This window comes from Microtus pennsylvanicus, chromosome 8 (genome assembly GCF_037038515.1).
Source record: "Microtus pennsylvanicus isolate mMicPen1 chromosome 8, mMicPen1.hap1, whole genome shotgun sequence".
NCBI classification, from domain to species: domain Eukaryota; kingdom Metazoa; phylum Chordata; class Mammalia; order Rodentia; family Cricetidae; genus Microtus; species Microtus pennsylvanicus.
Window position 1 is genome coordinate 24,450,103 of NC_134586.1, and position 17,951 is coordinate 24,468,053.

Sequence of the window (17,951 nt, forward strand, 5' to 3'; positions counted from 1 at the left end):
TCAGTTTGTCTACTACAAGTTTGGATTTTAAGAGGTAATAATTTGAGCAGTAGAAAAATGGCAAAAAAGATTGTATTATTCAATACTTCTATAAATACATAACTAATACATACCGACTGAAAAATGAATATCTTAACATACTGTCTAGGAAGCAAGATAAAAACTGGTTTCCATGTAATGATGATCATTCAACCAAAATGCCACACAAAACCCATCTTAAACATATGTACACACACACACACACACACACAGAGAGAGAGAGAGAGAGAGAGAGAGAGAGAGAGAGAGAGAGAGAGCGAGAGAGCACAAACCACACTATATATGTTGAATTAAATTTAAGCACAAAAAAATGAAGAACATCTTCGTGTTGGCAGTGCCCTATGACAGTGCACTGTGCTCTCTATTTCTGTGACACATAGACACTTCCCCATGGTTTGATAGGTTCATCTTTGCCATCTCCATCATAAGGACTGCTTTGTGGGCTTCCAGCTGAATGTTGCTCCGGGTAACTTACAAATGCTATTCGCCTGGAAGTGACAGGGGAAGTTATTCCAGGCCCATTTATCTTGGACATTAATGAGGACGACGCAGTCTTCTTCCTTAAAGTCATTGGGTTCACCCTCATGCCAGAATCTGAAAGAACAGTGAGATAGAGATTATACCACAGGACAATCTGGAGAGAGAGAGAGAGAGAGAGAGAGAGAGAGAGAGAGAGAGAGAGAGAGAGAGAGAGAGAGAGAGAGAGAGAGAACAATAGGGCAAGTGATGAAACAGAGCAGAAGTTGCATGACAAGAGGCACCGGCCAGATGTAGCTATTGAACATTTGAAATGTTGCTTCCAACCCCAGCAGTGGTGGCACATGTCTTTAATCCCAACACTCCAGAGGCAGAGGTAGGTAGTAGATCTCTGAGTTCGAGGCCAGCATGGTCTACAGAGTGAGTTCCAGGACAGCCAGGGATACACAGGAATGACATTGGCATAAAAACAGACTCACGGATCAATGGAATAAAACTGAGGAGCCATAAGTAAGTTCGCATTTTTTCATCTACCTGACTTTTTACAGTGAAGCCGACAATGGAGATGGGAGAAAAGAGCATCTTCAACAAATGGTGCTGGCAGAACCGGATAGCTAACTGTAAAACAATGAAACTGGATCCTTACCTCTCACCTCACAAAATTCAATTCTAGATGAATCAAGGACCTCAGATAAAACCTGATTCCCCGAATCTGATAGAGGCAAAAATAGGGATGCTCTTGAAGTCATGGACACAGGATTTTCTGAACAGGACCCCGGTGGGAAATGGATTAAGACCAATACTAATAAATGGGACTTGGTGGTTCTGTAAACCAAAGACCACCACAGTTTAAGTAGAGAGGTAGCCTAAGAAGGGTATAGGATATTTATCATCTACACATCTGACAGAGGGTTAGTATCTAGAATATAAAAAGAACTGAGAGCCGGGCGGTGGTGGCACATGCCTTTAATCCCAGCACTCGGGAGGCAGAGGCAGGCGGATCTCTGAGTTCGAGACCAGCCTGGGCTACAAGAGCTAGTTCCAGGACAGGCTCCAAAGCCACAGAGAAACCCTGTCTTGAAAAACCAAAAAATAAATAAATAAATAAATAAATAAATAAATAAATAAATAAATAAATAAATAAAAGAACTGAAAGGGAAATAGTAAACACCAGGAAAACAAATGAGGTTTGAAACTAAGTGGAGCGCTCTCAAAAGATAAAATACAAATGGCAGAGAAATATCTTTGAAATGCCCAACATTCTTTGCCATTGGGTCGATGCAGATTAAACTGCTTTGCGATTTTTATCTTGCTCCAGTCAGAATTCCTAAGATCCAAATAAACAAATGAAGGCAAATGTTGGCGTACATGCAGAGAAAGGCAATTACTCATTTATTGCTGGTCGGGGTGCAAACTGGTAGAGCCAGTAGGGAAATCCGTGAGAAGTTTCTTCAAAAAGCTAGAAATATATTTAATCTATGACCCAGCTCTGCCATTCTTGGACATATAGCCAAATGATTCTATATCCTGTAAATGTAGATACGTAGATAAATGTAGATACATGTTCATTGCTGTACTTTTCACAATAGCCAGGAAACAGAAATAGTCTAAATATCCATCAGTTGAGGGATGGATAATGAAAATGTGGTATATTTACACCATGAAATATTCATCTGCTAACAAAAATTATATTAAGAAATGTATAGGATGCAGCTGGAAACAATCATCCTGAGTGACAGCCAGCCAGCCAGCCTGGTTTACCTCCTTTGGTTTACCAGTGAGGTCCAATAGACCCCTAAATATTACTGCTTATTACCAGTGTTAGTGGTCACCCTCCAGAAATTGACAGTGTGACCCCACTGCTAAAGATAACACAGACTTGAGTCAGAGAAAGGACGCTGATGCTACTGGAAGCTTCATCACTGTGGACTAGCTTTCATGGGGCTGACCGTGCTGGGAATGCTACCAGGAGGAAAAGGGACTCATCATTAGTCTGACCCAGCCTATGCACTCATCAAGCTGAAATGACTGGCAAGACGCAACCACTGTTGCCATAGTGACGCGAACATTACAGGGGTAACCAATGTTCTTATTGGATTTAAGTCCGGCACCACAGGATGGAGCCCATATCTGGCACCACTGTCAGCCCAAGAACTTGTGGTACAGGTCTTAGGGGAGAATCTGCAGCATTAGTCTGTTATAGTACACAGTACTAGACTAACTCCTAACGGCTTATTATACCCATAGATCAGTGCATCTCTCTGTCTTCATCAGAGATGCTTCTGTTTATAGTAGATGAAGATTAACAGAGACCCACAGCTGGCCAAGGTTCTAAATGCTCAGCTCTAACTGGGACATGTTACCACATCTGTTCCTCCCAAGGTTCAGGGATCTTGGTGGATAAAGCGATAGAGCTAGGGGAGCTGGGGGAGCTGGGTGACTGCCAGGAAATAGTGTCCTACAGACACAGCATGACCGCTGCATATATGAGCTCACAGTGATTATGGCAGCAAAACTTGCACAGGCTCAAGGTGTCTCAGACCCCAGCATGGAGAATGGAGATGGGCACAAAGTCCCTTTGCTAGTCTTGGGAACTGATACCTGCTGGGAGGGGGAGAGTCAATTTTAAGAGAGTTTCAAATAAAAGAACTAATTTTAAAAGAGAAAGAAAGAAATGTGGCTTCTCCATACTGAGATGTCTTTTTGTTTGTTTGTTTGTTTGTTTTGTTTTTAGAGACAGGGTTTCTCTGTGGCTTTGGAGCCTGTCCTGGAACTAGCTCTGTAGACCAGGCTGGTCTCAAACTCACAGAGATCCGCCTGCCTCTGCCTCCCAAGTGCTGGGATTAAAGGCGTGCGCCACCACCGCCCGGCCTGAGATGTCTTTTAAGTGTTAAGTGCACATGGCTGTACTATGTTAAATACATTATTAATAACTGATAATATATTACTAACCTGGGAGGTGGTGGCACATACCCTTAATCCCAGCTCTAGGGAGGCAGAAGCAGGCAGATCTCTGAGTTCAAAGTCAGTCTTGTCTACTATCTATCTATCTATCTATCTATCTATCTATCTATCTATCTATCTATCTATATTATTACCATAAATTTTACCAGTTTTTCCTTTTTTGTTTTTTGGTGTGTGTGTGTTGATTTGTTGTTTTCTTGTTTGAAACATGACCTCGCTATGTAGCTATGGCCTCCCTAGAACTCCCTAAAACTCCCTCTCTCTCTCTCTCTCTCTCTCTCTCTCTCTCTCTCTCTCTCTCTGTGTGTGTGTGTGTGTGTGTGTGTGTGTGTGTGTGTGTGTGTGTGTGTTGATTTGTCTGGTTGTTTTTCCTGTTTGAAACATGGTCTCACTGTGTAGCTACAGCCTCCCTAGGATTCCCCATGTAGCCCAGGGTTGCCTCAAACTATCAGCCCTGCTATTCCATGTCATGATGAGGATTATTTGTGTGTGTCACCATGTCTAACATCTTCTTACTTTCTTAGCATTACTGCTAGGGAAACTTAAGTTATACTTGTGGTTTTCTATTATATTTGTAATATACAATACTGGTTTCAAGGAGGAAAATAACCAGGTTAAAACTCTTTTGAAAGTAATTTTAGCTCCTATAGTATTGCTTATCAAAACGATAATCTTCAACCCTTTTCACATTGCTCCCATGCTATCTGTTCTTTCAACACTGGACAATCAGTGTACAAACACTGTTCTGCAGATTTTGCTAAAGTCAAGGCTACTGTGCGGTGGGAACAGAGCATGCAGGGACTGCTCAACTGCTGATGCTCTACTGAGTAAGTACTTACATAGGTGTTCCCTATGTGGCACAGATTCTAATTGGTCTTAATAATAAACACTTAGAGTCAGCTATCAAAGGGTGAAAGCTGAAGGATCAGAGAAGCAGAGTGGTCACTAGGGTTCTTACCTCTACCAATGCTCAGACAAAAGGACGATTCTGTCCCTACGAATCCTCAGACTACATGCTCAGACTGCATCGTCAGACTGCTGTGAGCTCCTGTCTCCTCCTCTCTCCGTCTAACCATATCATTTCTGTCTCCACCTCCCTAATGCTGGAATTAAAGGAATGGGATCCAAAGTGCTAGAATCACCTTTGAATGAGCTCTGTTTCTCTTTCAGTCAGATTCAATCTTGTGTAGCTCATGGAGGCCTTGAACGCACAGAGATCCATCTACCTCTGTCTCCCATGTGCTGGGATGAAAGGTGTGTGCCACCACTGTCTGACTTCTATGGCTAACCAGTGGCTTAGCTCTGCACTCTGATCTTCAGGCAAGCTTTATTTGTTATAGCATAAACAAAATATCACCACAACCCTGTTTTAAAATGAGTTCTCCTTGACTACTCTTCGCACCTTTGCCCTTAAATACTGTTTAGCCCCAAGCAAAATACTCACGCCATGTGTGAATTAAATGGTGTCTGGTCCACCCACTGCCACAGGCCTTCTGTGTTCTCATCAGTAAGTCCCAGGAAATAGGGAAATCGACTGTCCAAAAGCTGAGTCACAAAGTTCTGCATACAAAATGTACATGTTTTGGTAAGTGCTCTTGGGTGATGTCACTAGGCTGATAAGGAGCAAAAAGGTCAGTGAGATCATGGGTTAGGCATAAATATCACAGTATCAGATAAGTTTGTTCTCAAACCTGCTTAAAGTAGCAGAGGGATCTCACTTGCCAAACCCTGCAACTTTTGGCAAGTCCACTGTGCTGAGGGACAATGGTTTTACCCTGTAAAGATTTGTTTCTTGTACTTGTTTAATAAACGCCGATTAGCCAGTAGCCAGGAAGAAAGTATAGGTGGGGTGACCAGGCAGGAAGTAGAGGCGGGACAATGAGAATTATGGGAAGAGGAAAGTTTTAGTCTGCAGTTGTGACCCCGCTTGCAGAGGAAGCAAGATGTGACTGCCTTGCCGAAAAAGGTACCAAGCCACATTGCTAACATAGACAAGAATTATGAGCTAATATAAGTTGTTGTAAGAGTTAATAAGAAGCCTGAGCTACTAGGCCAATCAGTTTGTAATTAATGTAGACCTCTGTGTGTTTCTTTGGGATTGAATGACTGGAGGACCGGACGAGACAAAAACCTCAGTCAACACCACTGCTTCATAGAGTCACCATGAAGATTAAATGTGACTGTGTCAGCAACCCCCCTTGCACACGCTGAGTATTCCTGCATTTTTAATAGAGACTTAAGAAAACAAAAATGGTTTCCCCACACCCACTCCCACAGTTTCATCCCTAGCTCTGCAGCAGAACACCCTTCCCTGCTCCCCTGTTCCCATCTCCTGAGGGTCCCACAGATCTTCCTGGTGTGGGAGAATTGTCTGTATTCTGTCTATCATTTTTTAAATAAATGCTGATTGGCCAGGCAGGAAGTATAGGAGGGTCAACCAGGCAGGAAGTAGAGGCAGGGCGATGAGAACAGAAGTATTCTGGGAAGAAGGAAGCTCCCTCCGCATTCTTGCCCAGACCATCAAGAAGCAAGATGTAATCTGCCCAGCTGAGAAAGGTACCAAGCCACGTGGCTAACATAGAAAGAATAATGGGTTGATATAAGCTACAAGAGCTAATAAGTAGCCTGAGTTAATGGGCCAATCAGTTTTATAACTTATGGAGATCTCTGTGTGATTTTCTTTGGGGCCTGCCAGCTGTGGGACCTGGTGGAAGGACAGAAACCCCGATAAGCAGGCCCTCATGTTACATCTTCCCCTTCTAACCTTCCTCTTTCCCTATTGCTTTGTCCGGACCTCAACTATAGCAGGCACCCCCTGATTACCCAAGGGCCACTTCTCCCAGGGTAACAAGAAGGCTGAAGGTGGATCCATATCTCTCCTATTGCTTCTGAGATCCAGTCCCCCAGTCTCATCCCCAGCTTTGTAGTAGGAAACCTGCTGTGGTCTCCCTTTCCTCTATGACCCCATTCCCAGCTGATCACAAAGAACTTATCCTCCAACCTTCTTTTTCCCAACTAATCCCAGTATCTCAGCCTCCAACACCAGCAGGCCTTCCCTGTGAACACACCAGCCATGCAAACCAGGCAAATAGGCAACACACAGCCATGAAATTCTCTGAAAATCCAGAGAGGAACCAGAAACCAAGGAACAAAACACCTACCTAACAAAGACAAATCCAGAAACTAGAACCTAGAAATATAATTACCCCAAACCCAGATACCTAGACAGCAGGTGGCATAAGGATACAATCAATAACAGTCAGAGCACTATGTCTCCTCTAGAGCCCAGCTATCCTGTCCTTAAAGAAATCCAGGCCGGGCGATGGTGGCGCACGCCTTTAATCCCAGCACTCGGGAGGCAGAGGTAGGCGGATCTCTGTGAGTTCGAGACCAGCCTGGTATACAAGAGCTAGTTCCAGGACAGGTTCCAAAGCCACAGAGAAACCCTGTCTCGAAAAACCAAAAAAAAAAAAAAAAGAAATCCAGAAAAACACAAATAAAAAATTGGAGGAAATTATTAACTCTCTTAAAGAATTAAAGCAAACACAAGCAAACAGTTGAAGGAAATGAATAAAATTGTTCAAGACCTGAAAATGGAAACTGAATCAAAAAATAAAACACAAAATGAGGGAGTTTTGGAGGTGAAAACTTTAGCAGTCTAATCAGGAACTGCAGTGCCAATCTTTACCAGCAGAATACGAGAGATGAAAGAGAGACTCTCAGGTGCTGAAGATAGAAGAAATAGATTCATCAGACAAAGAAAATGTTAAATCCAAAAACTCCTGACACGAAATATCCAGGAAATTTGAAACACTTAGAAAAGACCAAACCTAAGAATAACAGGTATAGAGGATGGAGAAGACATCCAGGTTGAAGGCCCAGAAAATGTCTTCAACAAAATCATACAAGAAAATTTTCCTAACCTGAGGATATATACTGGAAAAAAAGACACCACTTCAACAAATGGTGCTGGTCTAGCTGGACATCTATATGTAGAAGAATGCAAAGAGATCCATTATCTATCATTTTACACAAAACTCAAATCAAGGTGAATCAAAGATCTCAACATAAAACCAGATGGGCTGAGCTTGATAGAAGAGAAAGTGTGGAATAGCTTTGAATGCATTGGCACAGGAGAAGACTTTCTGAACAGAATGCAGACAGCACAGGCACCAAGATCATCAATTAATAAATGGGACCTCATGAAACTGAAAAGCTTCTGGAAGACAAAAGACACTGTCAGTTAAAATGGCCTGCAGATTGGGAGTATTTTTTCCAACTCCCCATCTGATAGAGCACTAATGTCCAAAATACATAAATAACTCAAGAAATTAGATGTCAAAAAACACCAATTCTCAATAGGGGAATCTCAAATGGCTGAGAAACACTTAAAGAAATATTCCACATCCTTAGCCACCAGAGTAGTATAAATCAAAACTAGTTTGAGATTCTTATACCTACCTGAACTGCTAAGATCAAAAACACTGATGGCATCTTATGTTGGAGATCATGTAGAGTAAGAGAAACACTCCTCCATTGCCAGTAGGAGTGCAAATTTGTACAGCCGCTATGAAAATCAATATGGCAGTTCCTCAGAAAATTTGGAATCAATCCACCTCAAGACCAGCTATATCACTCTTGTGAATATATTCAAAGGATGCTTAATCCTACCATAAGGACCCATGCTCTACCATGTTCATGCACCTTTACTCATAATAGCCAGAAATTGCTGTGGGATAATGTTCTTGTACCCTTTAAAGATTTGTCGCTCATATTGGTTTAATAAATCACTGATTGGCCAGTAGCCAGGCAGGAAGTATAGAGGTGAGGTGACCAGACTAGGAGAATTCTGGGAAGAGAAAAGGCTCAGTCTTCAGTTGCCACCCAGATGTAGAGGAAGCAAGATGAAAATGTTGCACTGAGAAAAAATACCAAGCCACGTGACTAAACATAGATAAGAACTATAGGTTAATTTAAGTTATAGAAGCTAGATACTAGTAAGCCTGAACTAATAGGCCAAAGAGTTTATAATTACTATAAGCTTCTGTGTGATTATTTGGGTCTGGGCAGCTGGGAAACAAAAGCACAGTCTCTGTTTACAAGAAATTGGAAATAACTGAGATTTCCCTCAGCCAAAGAATGGATAAAGAAAATGTGGTATACTTACACAATGGAGTATTACTCAGTTGTTAAAAACTTACATCATGAAATTTGGAGGCAAATGAATGGAATTAGAAAGGAAATCATCCTAAGTTAAGTAACCCATTACTTTTAAATGGATATGAACCAGTAAGTAAATAATACTCAAGCTACAAGCCATAGACCTAGAGATATTATTTAATCTATTAATAGGGTTTTCGGGGGGTTCATGGATCTCCCTAGGAAGGGAAAATGGAATAGATTTTATGGATGACCTGGGGGTAAGTGGGGGATAGGAGGAGGAATCAGATGTTGGAGAAATGGTATGAAAGGAGAGAATATGGGAATAGACAGCGAGAATTGGGAGGCATTTTGTGGGTGGCGTGGAAATCTAGTGCAGTGGAAACTTCCTGAAGTCTTGAAGGTGATCCTAAGGGGGACTCCTAGAAATGAGAGATACAGAGTCTCAACTGACTGTCACCTGTAGGCAGGTGAGGCTTCCAGTAGCAGGATTGGGTTGCATTTAATTAAGTTGTTGACCAACAAGGTCTCATGGAAATCTTCAAACAACCCAAGATGATGTTAAGACAAAGGGTTGCTTTATGTAAACTGACAGGGGAACCCCATTGCCAAAAACAACATCCACACAATTCATTGAACAAAGAGAAATCAAACTGGTGCCTACATGGAAACTTCATCCTTACTTTCTAGTCTTTTGGTGTGTGAAGGTACTCTGTAGGCTACCAGGAGAGAAATGTGGTAGACACCAACCCAGCCACAAAACATTTGACCAACAATCTGTCCTGCCTGAAAAGACGTGCTAGGACAATGGTGGCACAGAACTCGTAGGAGTAGTCAACCAATGTCTGATTTGGTTAAAGGCTCACTTCTTGAGAAGGAACCCAGACTCAACACTGCTTGGGTAACTAAGAATTAGATAGCCAAGAGTACTAGGGTAAAATCAAACACTACTGGTCTTTTAAAAAAAATCAATAAAATGGTTCCTAATGATACTGTGCTATAATCACAGATCAGTGTCTTATCCGGTCATCATCAGATAGGTTTCCTCTAGCAGCAGATGGGAACAGATGCAGAAACCCACAGCCAGACATTATGGAGAGAGGAGAGAGAGAGAGAGAGAGAGAGAGAGAGAGAGAGAGAGAGAGAGAGAGAGAATCTAAATTGGAGGTCTCCATCAAACCCCTTCTGTCAGAGCTCATGGAATCCCACAGAAGAGAGGTGGAAAGGTTGTAAGAGCCAGAGGAAAACACCAAGAAAACAAGGTTCTCTGAATCAACTAGGCAAGGGCATAGGAGCTCATAGGAGCTGAAGTAGCAAGTATGGGGCCTCCATGAGTCTACACCAGGTCCTCCACATACATATAATAGCTATTGGCTTAGTATTTTCATGGGACTCCAGACTAAAGGAAGAAGTAGGTCTCTGACTCTTTTGCCTGCTCTTGGAACTCTTTTTCTGCTGTTGGTTTGCTGTGTCAGACTCCAATACGATAGTTTTTGCTACATCTTATTACATTTTGTTTTATCTTGTTGGGCTGTTATTTCTTCGAATCCTGTTCTTTTCTAAAAAGAGACAGAAAAGGAGTGTATCTGGAGGGGAGAGGAGGTGGGAAGGAACTGACAGGAGTAGAGGGAGTGGAAATTGTAAGAATATATTGTAAGAGTAAATAATCTATTTTCAATAAAAGGGAAAAATTTTAAAATAGTGTAGCTATTTCATTCTATTCTATTTCATTTGAAGAGTTAGAAAACCTATACATGGCGAAGTCAAGGAGACAGAATCACTAAGGAAATCCTGTGGACCAAGGAAAAGCAAAAGCTGGGTTAGAACACATATACAAAATGTACCACATGAAGAGAGCAATTTCATCTTTTTATAAACTGAATTTAGGGGCTGGAGAGATGGCTCAGAGGTTAAGAGCACTGATTGTTCTTCCAGAGGTCCCGAGTTCAATTCCCAGCAACCACATGGTGGCTCAGAACCATCTATAATGAAATCTGGTGCCCTCTTCTGACCTGCAGGCATACATGCAGACATAATACTGTAAAACAAAATAAATAAATAAATAAATAAATCTAAAAAAATAATAAATAAACTGAATTTACCTTCAAATGCATTTACTTAGAATTAGTACCACACATTAGAACTATTTTCCATATGTAAGAAGCCACTTCAGTCCTGATTAGCCACTCATGTAGTTATATGCTCATGCGTCCTACTGTATGTCCTACTGTGTTCTCACGAGTCCTACTGTATGCCTGGCTTTGCGCAGGATATTGGAAATATAAAAGGAAGGAAAGTGTGCCCTGAGCCTTCCATCAAGTGGGAGTCATTGGAAGAACTGCAGTCACTGGAGTCAATCTGACATCCCTACGTGCTCAGAGAGCCTTAGCAGAGCCTACATCCGAGACGAGAGAGAGCAGAGTAGGAAAGGGTGGATTTCTGGGAGAAATGACACATCATTCAAGTCTGGAAAGACCAGAGGTTGGCCACAGAGAGGAAACTGACTAGCTTTCTAACATATAAAGTCCATATATTTCTACACGGCCTGCACCAGGTCTGTATATATGCTATGGTTATTAGTTTGATGTTTTTGTGAGACTCCTATCAGTGAGAGTGGGTGGATTTCTGACTCTTGCCTGATCTTGAGACTCTTTCCTTCCCGTTGGGTTACCTGCCCAGCTTCGATGATGCTTTGTCTTATTGTATCTATTTGTTGTGCCCTGTTTGGCAGTCGTCTCTTGGAGACTTACTCTTTTTCTGAAGAGCAAATGGAGAGGAAATGGATCTGGGGTGAAAAAGATTGTTTATGGGGGTGGGGACTAAGAGCAGTGCGAAGATGGAAAACTGCGGTCAGGATGTTTTGCATGAGAGAGGAACCTATTTTCAATTTTAAAAGATGAAAGATATGCATTGTACTATATAATTCTTTGGGCGCATGTGTTTGATTATCAGAGAAAGGGTAAATTATGCTATAATATAGGTTGAACTTTGTCATTATGAAAAGCACAGTTGAAAATCAAAGAGGTGAAAAAAGAAGGGAGTGGGAAGAGGAAAGGGAAGGAGTGGGAAAGGAAGAAAGAGATTTCCAGGCTGATGAAGATGATGAAGGAAAGATATATAGGGAGCAAAAAAATTTCTTCTCTACAAAGTAATTTAAGACAACAGAATGACTGGTGGTCCTAGTTAGCTTTTGGTGTCTACTCGGCACAGCCTAGAATTACTTGAAAAGGGAATCTCAGGTGAGGGATATCCAAATCAGGCTGGCTTGTGGGCATGGCTGTGGGGGCTGTGTGCATTGTTAATTGGCATAGGAGGGCCCCAGCCTACTGTGGGCAGACCATTTCCTGGGTAGATGGTCCTGAGCTGGAAAAAACAAAAACAAAAACAAAAAACTAGCTAAGTATGAGCCTTGAGTGAGCCAGAAAGCAGTGCTCCTCCGTGGTTTCTGTTTCAAGTTCCTGCATAAATTCCTGCCCAGAAATCACCCCATGGTGGACGGTAAGCTGCAAGACGAAATAAACCCTTTCCTCTTTGAAGTTTCTCTTGGTTGCCTTTGCCACTGCGGTATAATGAACCCGGAGCGTCAGTGTGAGCTGAACCAATACAGACCTGCTCGGCTTCGGTGTTGATGGTTGCCAGGTGACCGCCCATCACTGAGCAGTTCCCCTCACTCTCATGCCACGTCTGGTTGTCGTTAAGAGGAAGATAGCAGTTGGACTGGAAGGCTATCCAGCTAGCAGGGCAACAGCTCCAGGTATCTCCTCGGGTGAGAGTTGGAATAAGCATTAGTTACAAAGGAACATTTCTTCTGTGGCAGAGGAATGCTTATCCTACTACGATTATTGCCTCAGAAGACATTAATGTTGTCACTGTCCTTACTTGTATTTGCTTTCATATTTAAAATATTTCCAGAGCTCGCAGTGTGGCTCACTTTCCTAGAATGTGAGAAGTCCTGAGTTTGATACTTTGTAAAGAAAGGAAGAAACGAATTGATAAGGGGAAGGGAGGGAGGAAGGAGAGAGAGTATTTAATTTAAAATTAAACAAATGTTACTATAATGAAGTCTTCTTCAGGATATTTTATTGGAAAGAAGAGCAAAGAATATGCAGAACTCAAGCATTTCTTAATTCTCTATGAATTCATACATTCCAGAATATAAATAAAGAAATAGGCATCTTAGCAATTGACCAATACTTATTCTTGCAGCCAGTTCTCATGTGTCCTTTCTGATTTACTAGGGACGCACTTTAAAGGCTGATTAGAAGCAAATTAGAAGTTTCCTCTGCTACCTGTTGCTCCGGACTCCAGCTCCCCTCGCGCACACGTTAGTGTTGTTTGGTAATTAGAGAAAATCACCGCTCCTCCTCTTCTCTTCCAGCGTGAAAAGTAACGATGAGTCACTGTCGGGAGGAAGAACAGTTATTCCCTGTGTGGCCACCGATTTAGAAAAGTGGGCTGATCTCCCCACCCTTCTTCCCTCACAGTTAAGGTCCCCACATCTTTTCTTTCCTATACCCCATTCTGTGACCCCAGGTAAATTTACTGAAAGCAACTGCAGAAAGCTAATATTTTATAATCATTTTATCCACTTTGTGATTGACACTGGAAGTTTTGGAATCTTCTAGGTGCCTGCCCTTTTTGGTTTATTCTATTGGAATGTGCACAAGAGTGAGGGTTCTGGTAAGCAGTGGGCCAGCTCCACAAAGCTTTATCACCCTCACGACTTTAGTGATATTTTTACTCTATGTCAAATATTTGAAATATAATAAAATACTAATATTAAAAATTAAAAAGAAACGTACAGGTTTGTAAATTAGCATAACATGAACATGTTGGGCAAAAGCTGCCAGATTCAAGAAATAGAACATTGCCAACACCCCACATAGCCATCATCCCCCAAACACAGCCCACTCTTCCTTTTGCAGTTAACCATCTCGTGACTTTTAAAGTCTTCACCCTGGGTTTTGCTTCACAGTTTCAGCATGGTGCCGTAGATCAGAATGACTTTCTTTGGGATTCTCTATGAGTGGACTCAGGTGGCCTGCATCCTTTGGTGCTGACTTCTGCTCAGCATTGTTTCTGAAACAGTATTGCTGCCCGTAGTTGCAGTTCATCCATTTTCATAGCTGGAAAGTCGTCTACTGTCTTCACACAGTGAAATGCCTCGGTCTCTGGCTTCTAGCACATCCTCTGCATCCAGCATGGGGCTGACGTGAACTGCGCTGCTCTGAGCAGTGTTGACCTTGCATCCCAAGGAGACTAAGTCCTCCTGTTTCTATTGCTGGTGGCACTCACAGGCATGGTAAGTGGGGGTATGTGAGAAAGCTTTCTGAACAGGCTCCCTGCTTTGGGCTGTCTCCTGAGGGTAAGCACCCCGGTTCCGGTGTTCTACGTCTTCATCATCAGATGGTGTATGCATTTAGTCATTGCATCCCTGGAGTTTTGCAGTGTTGACTCATCGTGACTGGCAGCCGTACTTCCCTAACAACCAAGGTGTGTATTTGTAATCTTTTCATTTTCTCTTCTCTAGAATGCCATCTTAAGACTATATAAAATATAATTTTTATTATATTGCTGGCATGTTCCCAGTTGTTTTGACAGATTACATTCCACACATAAATGCAGTACAAAAATTCTGTCCTATAGAGTTCTGTTTTCACTATAGTGGGCTGTGGCTTGTATATGATATGACGCAAGAACCCAGTTTCAGTTGATAAATATAATCAATGATGTCTAAAACATTAATTTAACAAAGCTCTCCTTTCCCCATAACTCTGAAACATCCACCTTTATTTTAGATAAGGAAATACATATGTAGAGTTAATGCTTTCCTGCAGCCTGTTTGTCTTAGACCAACACCATACTAATTCAGTCATAGCAGCCTTATCTTCAGGCTTGATATCAGATAGAACAAGACTTCTGTGGTGCTCATGGCTTCAGGGATACATATTTGTCCCCAGTCTTGGGGTGGATACATTTAAGGCGTCGAGCTTTTATATATCAATCGTGCCTCAGCAAAGTGCTGTTTTTGGAAGCAAACAGAGCAGTCTCATCTACATTAGAAAGTCAAGTGTGCATCTCTGACCATCGCCCAAGACAGCGAAAGCACTGTGTGTGGATACACTGAGGAAAAGGGAGGCTTCCGGTGCGCACATTGGAAGTTCTTGGGGCAAATAATTCAAGATGAGCTTTGTTTGCCTAGTAACTTACCCAAACAATTTGCGATAAAGCAAGCACTGAGAAGTGTGATGAAAACAACAGAGAGGACCCACGGGATCAGCTGGGAGTGTCGAGCACCTTTTGCTAGAACGAAAAGAAAAACAGATTAGTTTCCTCTCTGCCACGAGGGAAGCCAAGATTATCAAGAAGCAGGCTCAGTGCGAGAGTGCAGAAGGCACACGAGAGACTTAAACACGTCCTGTGAATAAACCAATCTTAGGGTCTGCTAGTAAATAACAAAGAAAAATACAAACTTGTTTTTAAAAAGAAAGGTTTTTATGAGCAGAACACAAAAACAAAAGCCATAAAAATTAAAGCTTTTATATAACATAAATAACGTAAAACATGCACACATGCACGCATGCATACACACACATATAGAGAATTCCAAATTCAATTCAAAATTTGGGCAAAATTATGAGCGGTATATTTAATCTGCTCAGATCATAAATAATCATTAAACAAATGAAAGTATGTTCCATTGGAGAACTAAAATATGTGGCAATGTTTTTCACATTGATCCAAAAGGCACATTGAGAGCATGCACTCAAGAGAGGAGATGGGTATGTTGCTGAGGCTAGCCCCTGAGAAAAGCCCCCGAGAAGCACCAATGAGCGGCATTTGCCCATTCCTGGCTTTCCATTTCCTTTATTTATTTATTTATTTACTTGTGTGTATGCACATGCCATGGTGCATGCATGGAAATCAGAAGACAACTTAGCAGAGCCGGTTCTCTCCCTCCACCATGTAGATCTTTAGACTTGACAGCAAGTGCCTTCATCTACCGAGCCACCTTGGTGGCCCAGCATTTACCCAGCCTTAAATGCATTGCATTTGCTGCACCAACTTCAGTCTAGAACTCTATGCCACACAAAGGGCTGCATTTATTTGTACAGAAGGGTATTCCTAGCAGTGTATTTTTTTTTCTGACAGGTCTGGTATAATAGGCATGTAGTTCCAACTATTCAGGAGGTGAGGGAAGGACTAAATTAAATTCAAGGCCTGCCTGGGGTACAGAGGGAGTTCAAGGCGAGCCCACAAAACCCAGCGAGATTCTGCGTAGAAATTAAAAGTGAAGAAAGGGCTGGGTGTACCTCAGGGGTAGAGTACTTACTTCCCCAGCATGCAGGGGACACTGCTCCCAGTCCCCAGTACAAAGCCAAAACCAAACATAAGCAATAAATAAATAAATAAATAAAAACAAAAAAACAGTGTTTATCAGGACTGCAGTACAGTGTGGTCCTGTTGAAGTCAGCTGTAACAAACTGATGAGATTTTAAGCAAGATTTAAAGTTTAAACATTTTAACAATTTGTTGTACATTTCTTTTTGTGACTAGAACATCTTTTATTTATTCTTTGATACTTTCTCACATCTAAGCAATGTATCGTGATCATACCCATCCTGAGTCCCCTCTCGCCCTCACACTCCCATCCCCAGGCACCCCCAGCATGTTCTTGCTTCCCCATTCATGGTCTCTGCGGCTGCTGGAATACTGACTGGTCCTAAGCAGGCACCATAGCTACTGTGAGCTCATGGCTGCGATGGCCATGCCATATTCAGAAGATGCTTCTATATCTTGCTTATTATATAGTATAATATAATTAACAGAATAAAGTATTATTTAACAGTCTCACTGTGCAAATCCGGGAATATCCCTTAACTTAGACAGGAAACCAGATAAAGCCTCTGGCGTATCATGAGCCTATGTCTAAGTGTTTTCTATAGCTCTCCCTTCCCTTCAAAGCAATCTTCCAAAGTATTTAATTAGTTCTCCTTTCCTTTTTATCCCATTTTTAATACACTTTATCTCTTCCCTTGGTTTGATCTGATTTTGATATCTGTTACACAACTTATTAGGATTTAGCCAAGTCCTTTCTCTTCGGCAAGGACATCCTCATTTTGCTCTCCTCCCCGTCATCTTTTTTTTTAGTTCACATTTTAAAGTCACAGTCATAAATACATCTATCTAGTTAATGTGAAAGGGGCTGGGCTCAATAGAACATCACCTATAGCCTCAGCCTTCAGAAGCTGGAAGCAAGAAGATCCAGCTGGAGGCCAACCCAGGCGACACAGAAGGCTAGCCTATAGAACATAGCAAGGCTTTGTCTTGAAGAAGGAGGAGGAGAGGAGGAGGTAGAGGAAAGAGAGAGAGACTCACGTTGCCTTTGAGGTTCCTCTAGCCACATGGTGGGTGTCAGGAGAGTCAAGCTCCTCTTCTACGGCTTCACCTTCAGAAATATTTTCAACTTGACATCTGACCTAGTCCGGTAAGATCAGTAAGTGTTCGGTGTAAGAGAGCTAACCGAGAAGAAGAGATCTTCAAAAACAGGGTTTCCCCTAAGGTACTCCAGCAGACGGGGCACAGAGAAAAAGGAAATTGAGAAAGCACCTCCAAAACAGTCAGCAGAAACTGCCAGAAGCGTGTCATGTAAGATTTCTCAATCTGTCTTGTTAGTCATGTATGAGAATTTCAAAGGTAGTAGATGTTTGAGGTAAAACGTGGTTTAGGAAGTTCTGTGCCTTCAATGAGATGTGTCCAGCACGGCAATGAGAAATGCTTTTAAGGCATACTTTGTGTACATGGAGCATGTGAGGACATAAAAACCTCTGCTTTAGTGCCACTGACAACCCCAGCCAGGTATGGGGTTTCCTGGGACGTGGTTCCTCGAAGACCAGGTGGGTAAGGATTCAGCGGTGACAAACAGAAACAAACACAGAGGCAGTGTGAATCTGAGTGTATTTTGCAGCTCTCAAGCAAGGGTTTTTATACAAGAAGAACAGGTATTACAATTCTAAAAGATGTGTCCAGTGAAGCAGTCACAAAGAATGATTATCATAATCATCTGGCACAAGAAAGCATAAAATCAGTCAGATATTACATTTCCTAGACAGTGAGTCCAAAGAATCAATTACGAATGGAACAGATAACATCATAATCACTAAACAGAACAAATACACAAATCATTTATAGTTAATGGCAAACTTTCAAGAGCGAGTTCAAAAAGTCTTCAAGGGCACTTGGTTATGACCCCTAGGTCCTGATCAAGTTAATAGATTTCCATTAATAATCCTTATCTAACATCTAGCTTC

At 41.9% G+C, this 17,951-nt stretch overlaps 1 protein-coding gene across 2 annotated transcripts; it reads right to left on the minus strand.

Annotated features, from left to right (window-relative positions):
• Positions 1-418: 418 nt before the first annotated feature.
• On the minus strand, positions 419-17,047 carry Clec4d (C-type lectin domain family 4 member D). 2 transcript variants are annotated; one of them, XM_075981969.1, is made up of 6 exons: positions 17,020-17,047; positions 14,851-14,943; positions 12,930-13,040; positions 12,250-12,398; positions 4,925-5,040; positions 419-633 (listed from the first exon to the last, which is right to left on the minus strand). In XM_075981969.1, the coding sequence occupies exons 1-6, from the start codon at positions 17,045-17,047 to the stop codon at positions 462-464; spliced, it is 669 nt and encodes a 222-aa protein (XP_075838084.1). In that variant the 3' UTR covers positions 419-461. The 2 variants fall into 2 exon arrangements, with proteins under 2 accessions (XP_075838084.1, XP_075838082.1); XM_075981967.1 differs by having other exon boundaries at positions 12,250-12,401.
• Positions 17,048-17,951: the final 904 nt, after the last annotated feature.

Coding starts and splice junctions, on each gene's coding strand:
- Clec4d (XM_075981967.1), bottom strand. CDS start 17,047: ATGTGGCTAGAGGAACCTCAAAGGCAAC. Junction 5,041..12,249: donor TCAACACCGAAGCCGAGCAG/GTCTGTATTGGT, acceptor TTTTGTATGCAG/AACTTTGTGACTCAGCTTTT. Junction 634..4,924: donor CCATTTAATTCACACATGGC/GTGAGTATTTTG, acceptor CTGTTCTTTCAG/ATTCTGGCATGAGGGTGAAC.